Source organism: Electrophorus electricus, chromosome 11 (genome assembly GCF_041902795.1).
Source record: "Electrophorus electricus isolate QZ-2024a chromosome 11, ASM4190279v1, whole genome shotgun sequence".
Lineage (NCBI taxonomy): Eukaryota > Metazoa > Chordata > Actinopteri > Gymnotiformes > Gymnotidae > Electrophorus > Electrophorus electricus.
In genome coordinates, this window is record NC_137507.1 from 5,604,036 (window position 1) to 5,611,402 (window position 7,367).

At 40.2% G+C, this 7,367-nt stretch overlaps 1 protein-coding gene across 1 annotated transcript; it reads right to left on the reverse strand.

Moving 5' to 3' along the window:
• Window positions 1-1,051: 1,051 nt before the first annotated feature.
• LOC113591152 (galanin receptor type 1) lies at window positions 1,052-6,460 on the reverse strand. The gene is made up of 3 exons (XM_081723391.1): window positions 5,577-6,460; window positions 5,268-5,333; window positions 1,052-2,763 (listed from the first exon to the last, which is right to left on the reverse strand). The coding sequence occupies exons 1-3, from the start codon at window positions 6,261-6,263 to the stop codon at window positions 2,446-2,448; spliced, it is 1,071 nt and encodes a 356-aa protein (XP_081579517.1). The 5' UTR covers window positions 6,264-6,460; the 3' UTR covers window positions 1,052-2,445.
• Between the last annotated feature and the right edge of the window lie 907 nt (window positions 6,461-7,367).

Consider the following 7,367-nt stretch of genomic DNA (forward strand, 5'->3'; position numbering starts at 1 on the left):
CATCTGCTGTCACACGATCCTGCCAAGCCATGGTGGTGGGAAGTGTGTCATGTGTCCTGGAGGTTTGGTTTCCTTTAGGAAGTCAGTATGAGAGGTTGCTTCCAGAGAGCGCTACAATTAATTTTTACTTAATCTGCTCAGCTCATACTTAGTCTCTGCATCACCTCCATCCATAGGCATCTACCCATCAGACTTTATCATTAAGTGTCTTTTTGTCTCATCCACAACCGCTTCAACTCTGTACCACTGTTTTTCCATTGTTCTGCAACATGAAATGAGTACTGAATGTAGTATGAGGATGTTGAAGAGGGTTGATAAATGAGTACTGAATGTAGTATGAGGATGTTGAAGAGGATGGATAAATCAGTACTGAATGTAGTATGAGAATGTTGAAGAGGAAGGATAAATTAGCACTGAATGTAGTATGAGAATATTGAAGAGGATGGATAACTGCTACCAATGTGCTTGCTTTCCACGGCATCTCTTACATTCTGTTGTAACTTGATTGAAAATCCAGTTTTAACCACATCAGCCAACAAATCAGCTCAGTTTGGATGTTGGCAGGCAATTGTGCACCCAATGAGGAAAGGATTTCACCCTCTAGGCTGGCATTCTCAGCACACCTGCAGTTAACCACATGATAAAATAATTAAAAGTATGACAGGAGAGAATTATGGCAAATGATAAATCCCCTCTGTACTTTCTATATGTATCAGAAAAAAAAGCTTAGACCTATGTTCAATACAGATGTATCCAGGTGGTTATTTCTATAACCACTTTTAGGCTGAGAACTTTAGATTTGAAAAGATGGCTAAGGTATGGTTAACATCTCTGGTACATTGACCTCCTTTTTATATTAAAAAGGAGAGTGCATTTGTTGAGCTAATGAAAGTATGGTTGGTGTTACAGATTCCATGCTTTACCATCCTTCACGTAGGCCTATGTAAATTGCTCATCATCATGCATGCTGTACAAGGCGCTTAGTTTCTGTTTCTGGAGCATCTGGTGCGAATGCTGATATGTTTATAAGCTTACCAGCAGATATGCACAATTCTGGAGAATATGTCTGCAGGCTGTGTATTTGACATAAGTACAATAGGCAACAATATCAAAACAACATCTATAAAATATCAGCTTTAAAATATCTCTGGCTTAATTGACACGCAATCACATAGGCTGTATATAGTCGCATACATGTATACTTCATCCTATGAAAAGTGTGTGAGCCTGGTCAGATGTGGATTGTCTGACCAGGCTTCACAAGCACAGACCTGGGTGCTTTCAGTAAGACTATTCCACATTGAATTTTCACATACACATGAGGCAGAAATGTACTTGTCTTGGAAACTGGTATGACTTGGCCATAATTTGAAGCATTTGTACCAGGGCAATACAGCTATAATGGGTGAACAAAAGCCACCACATGTGTATTCATGACATGTGCACAGGAAACAACCAAGTGACATCAGTAGTAAAAGGAATCTACTATAAAATATAAAGCAACTTGCATGTTGTTAAATTGGCTGAATTCACATTTTTCAGTTGAGGTACTCAATTACCACAGACATTTCTTTCTAACAAGGTCATAACAAAACAAGGGTCGCATGAATAGAACTCATTCAATAAAAAAGCTAAACCATTCCCCCCCCCAAAAAAAGAACCCTCCAAAATATATACTTTGGTGGCCAGAACTGATGAGAAGCTTCTTACTGGGCTGCCAGACTTTAGTCTTTAAGGGACAGTTTCACAAACATGAATTAAATGACAGCAGTTCCAGAGTAAAAACAGACATGAAGAATTGGGAATGCTTGAATGAAAAGGGAAGCAAAACAAGATAAGTTTGATGATTGTGATTTGAATTCTGCTGTTCAGCCAATGCTATCTCAGAAGCAAACTTCATGAGCCACGGTGACCATGCGCCGATACAGTGATAAGGTGCTCACATCCACTCTGCTCATGCAGACATGGCAGAAGGAAGGGAATGGGACAGAGCCAACTGGAACTGAATCCATTACTCAGACCGGGTGCTGATTCTCTCATAGGACAATTAGCTAAGTTTATTAGTGATAGGTCATCTTCAACTTCTCTCATCTAATGCTGTCATGCAGAATGTACAGTAGGATGTGATCCCAGGGAGGTTGAAGGAAGCAGAACACTGTAGATGGATGCTAACATGGTCGAAGAGAGCCCAGTTCAGGTCAACCGAGTTGAACTCTGATGAATCTGCCAGAGAGAAAGAGTAAGAGTGAGAGAGTTGAACAGTGCTGAACAGTCTCCCATCCGGTATGACCAAAGTAGACTCAAGTCTTCACAGTTTAGGACATGAGTGTTAGGAGTCAGCATTGGTCCTGGCACGAGAGTGGACCATCTCACTTAGTGCTCCCTTCAGAGCTTTGTGGAGATCTCTACTCTCGCAGGCTCCAAATGGAGCACAGAATCCAGCTGTCAGACATTGGTGCAGTTAGTGGAGGGCGGAGCCTCAGCTTTGCTGCGGACCTCCTTGATGTCGTTGAGTGAAGATTCACTGATCATCTGGCACTTGAACACCTGCTTGTAGGCCTTCCTGAAGTTCTCCGACAGGAAGGCATAGATGACAGGGTTGATGGAGGAGTTGCTGTAAGCCAGGCAGTGGGCAGCCACCCGCAGCACAAAGGAGGCCTGACTCAGGGGGAAAGAGCCGAACTCCACCCACAGGTGCACCACGTGGTGGGGCAGCCAGGACAGACAGAACACCACCACGACCACCAGCACCGTTTGCGCTGTCTGCAAAAAAACACACGGGTGGATGAGGATTCAAGAGAAGGTCCAGAGTGGCTCGGTAACAAGTACAGAGCACTCTCTGTGTAACTTTCATAAATAAGTGAGTGGGGCCATTGGGATGTGGTTTGTGCTAGAACTGATCAGAGAAACAGGAGAAGATCAGGGTCGAAGTGTTTCCCTCTCTGTCCCATACACACACCGCCACATGGACAAGGGGCTACACACCCTGGACGTGACCACTCAGTGAGAAATGAGCAGAGGTGACCACACGCTGAGGAATGTCACCAAACTCTATGATGAAATCACACTCATTTTTGCTTTTTATACCACCAACAAGAGTCTTGGTGTCCTACTCATTTTTAAAAAAGAAAGATTATATTTAAAAAAAATTTTTTTTAGCATAATTTAAAACCTAACCTGATCAAGGCTGTTATGAACTTTATATTTATGATACATGATAATTATGAGGCATCCTTCATGCAAGTAAATAAACATATATTACTTAGTCACTGACAGCAGAAAACAAAAACATAATAATAATATGGGGTATGTCATATGTTAATGCTACTTAAGTTTAAATAAAATGTTTAAATAAGCATGCAATGTACTTCTCCTGAGCTGAATTAGAAGCTGACCAAATACACAAGAGAAAAAATGACAGCTAGAGCTCTTTTGTTGATATAGTTAAAGCCAATACAGTTGACCTCTTTCCTCCTGTTCTAAAAATTCATTATTAAAATTTTGCATGTATGAAAATACATGGCAAACTAGTGTAAATCTGGATTTGCAGGGTTAGCATTTTTCATTACGTAAAAAACCTCTTTTTAATATCTCAGAACTGAATTAGAATGACATTTTGTAAAATCCTTAGAAATCAAACCCATCATTCCAAAAGAATTTAACTACTTGCACAGGAGCAGCTCCTGAGGACTGCTTTTAATTAGGTGAAAGATTCTTATCAATGCTTAGAATAAAGTTTCTCACTAAATCTTATTTTATTGATTTTAAAAACCCTAATGAACATAGTTCTTTGTCTATTGTTGTGTGTATTTAGGGCAGATAAGGGTTTCTACGGTGTATGGTGAGAAATGTTCATGTCACAACCTTGTTCTTTAACTGCTCAGGGTCTTTTTCGTGATCTGCTTCATTGTACTATCCTCAGGCTTTCATCAGACTGATAAGAGATGTTGTCACTCCATGTTGGCACTTTGCTTATGCCATTTTAGCAAAATCAATCCAACACAATGAGGAAAAACACAACCCTGCTTGCGTATACCCAACAAAAATGCTTTTAAAATAACATTTGGAAGGAAACACACGCTGGTTCAAGTCCACCTAAAGTGCGGAATGGACAACGACGGCTATTCTCTAATGGCTGAAGCAGTGACTCAATGTTGAGCTCCACATAAGCCCTTCTAGCCTGCAATTGGACAAATTAGAGAAAGTAAGCAAATGAACGAAAAACAAATTCATTAAAGAAAACAATTTAAAGAAAGATATTTGTTCATGCTATGTGGCACCCCTGTCTTCACACGGAAGCTGTAGCAGGCCTCTCTCTGTAGGAGGCGCTCTTCACCATCACCACCCCTTTGCATTTGATTGACTATTTCAAGACCCATGAAGTGCAGTGAATTAACAGCATGACCGGCTTTATTAAAGTGCCCGGCAACCGAAGGTCTCTCATGTTTATTTCTAATAGCATATTTGTGTTCATAAATGCTTGTTTTTTTTAAATTATTATTATTTTTTAAAAAGCTTAAGAAAGCCATGTTCTGAAACACAACTGTGTTTCCTCTGTGAGCCTAATAAATAAGCAATTATATAAGTGTTGACCACATTTTATATGCATTAGCTGATTAACCTTATGTATTAGGGGTCTAGGTCTGTGACATGGGCTTACATGAGAAACAGTGAGAATATGTCTGTTTATTGTACAGGGTTTTTCAAGTGATTTAACAAGACAATTGATATTCTTGTGCCAAACAAAAGTATTTTAATGTATTGGGAACTTTCCTCTGCACAGAAAAATCCCTTCAGTTGAAATAACTCCTCAATTGAATTTTCTCCTTAAGTGTAAAAAAAATGTATTCAGGTTTATTCAGTTGATCACTGTAGCTCATAATATAATTATTTTTATTTTAAGTGAAAGCCATCTTGGGGTGGGAACAAAGCAGCTATTAATTGATGCCTGCGTTAGATACATGTAAAAGCAAAACAATTCACCAAAACAAAATCAATGTTTTGTTTCAAGCCAATTAATTTGGGTGTAGTAATTCCCCAGATCAACGAGGCTTTGGATCTCCATCGCGAGGGCAACACGCTGGTTTAAACATGTGATTCAGAAAATACTTCAACTTGAATGGCAGCGTTTTATGTGCAGTAACTATTTTAAAACCGTTTTCTGTGTGACTTTTTAACGACAGTCCAAAAACGGTGATATGTCAAACAGAAAAATGGCATATTTCTAATGTCATATTTCGTATTACTTTCAGGTGACACACACCTACCTTCCTCTTAGAAGCCTCTGATTTTTTCGACATATTTCTTAGCTTTTTGTGCAAGTGGTTTAAAACCTGCAAAAAGAAGAAAATACAGTTCTTTACATATTTTCACTGTCCACATAAAATGTGACAATATTGACCTGTTTCATTAATCATTAACAATAAAGGTTAATAACCTGTACGTTTCATCTTAGCTATGAGGGCATTATCGGAAAATTATCGGCTTTGTGGCATGTACTTCAGTATGTACTGCTTATTACAAGAGTCCTGGAGTTAAGAGACCATGTAATTACTGACAACTTGTTTTGTACTTACCTTTGCATAACAGAAGGAAATCAAAAGTAGGGGCAGCACGTAACCAAACACAAACGCGCACACCACGTAGATCTTTTTATACTGAGCGTTCGGCCACAGTTCCCAGCAGTACGTGGCATTTGGGCCGCGGTCAATTATGTTCTGGTAATGGGCAACTGGCGCTGCCATGGCTAGCGACAAAACCCAAATACCAACCACTCCAATAAGTGCGTTCCGCGCCACGCGTATCGAGGAGGACTTCCGAGAATGCACGATGGCAACGTAACGGTCCACAGACATCGCAGACAAGGTAAAAATGCTCACTAGCATGGATACGGTGAAAAAGTAATGTATGAACTTACAAATAAATGCTCCTAGCACCCATGTTGGCATAATGTATATGGTGGACTGGAAAGGTATGCAGAAAAGGAGATAGGAGAGGTCAGCAATGCTCAGGTTCAAGATGAAAATATTGGTGGTGCTCCGCGATTTGCCCGGCTTGCTCCGGGCGAGCACCGTTATGACCATGGAGTTACCCAGCACACCCAGGGTGAAAATCAGCGCGAAGATTAGCAAGGTTATGAAGTTGTCCGTGCCAATACCAAATAAAAGTTTATCAGATGCCGCCTCTGTCCTATTGTCACACCACAAATCACTGAAATCACTGAAGTTGCTCATATCTGTCGGGTTCATTATTTCCTCTGACATGAGGGGGGAATTTTCCCTCTGATAATGTCTGAAACATGAAGTCGTAACCTTCCAGCCACATAAGAGTCAAATATGTGCTGATTACAAGTTCAAGTTGACATTTCGGCTCCTAAATGCAACTACAATTAGATATATGTAATGCTGAGCTAAATAAAAATATCCACTTCAGACTTCAGCGCTAAATAAAAGAGTCTTGACTTTCGTAAGAATCCGTTGATCAGCGTGGTGTCCTCGAGGATCGGGGCTATTTGTCCTTTTACGCGCGCTGCTTTCGCATCTCGCAAACAGACAACATCGTGCCTCCATCGGTAGATATACAGTCGGGGCTGGGCTGCGCCTTTCACGTCACACTTTCGGAGAGGGAGCGCACTTTTGGCGACTACTCGTTTTGAGTACGCATTATCATTTGGAGAGAGCTTGTGTAGTTATCAAAGTTAACGATCATTTTAAATGTATACGTCCAATCCGTAGGCATCTAACTGAGTTAACTTGAAGTGAATTTTCATTACCCAAATCAGGCATACCTTCTGGTCAATTATCTTTTCCTTCTGCTTCTTCTATTCCCAGTCTGTCAATGACCACCAATGGTCCAGTGATGTTTAAGGCCACTCCGAACTCTGGCCACCGTTCCCACTCCCACACTCATTCTACATTAAAAGCATGAAATGCACTCACAACATCAATATTTGGTGTTTGGCTGTAACTGCAATCACATTACTGCTTGTTTATTTAGATTTTCTATATCTATAGAGTTAAACCTGCAACTGTGGGTTGTTCCAGACTAACATTCCCAACTTTCTTTTGAAGGTTTTCTGTTGGCATCCAGAGTTGGCAAGAAAACACACTTTGCTACATTTAAAATCTTTTAATGATGTAATCATCCAAAACCCTATAAAAACCTTTCAAACATGGCTTCTTTCCAAACGATAGCCTTTAACAATGCAGCACACAATCCAAATGGAATGATTTCATTTATAGGTTGGTATATGTCAAACTTTAAACTATTACATAACAGGGCCTGTGAACCTTACTTTCTCTGTCTAAATAGCCATATGCCAGCTGGCGGTGATCTTCTTTGCTTATGTGTGGTCTGCAAAGAAATTT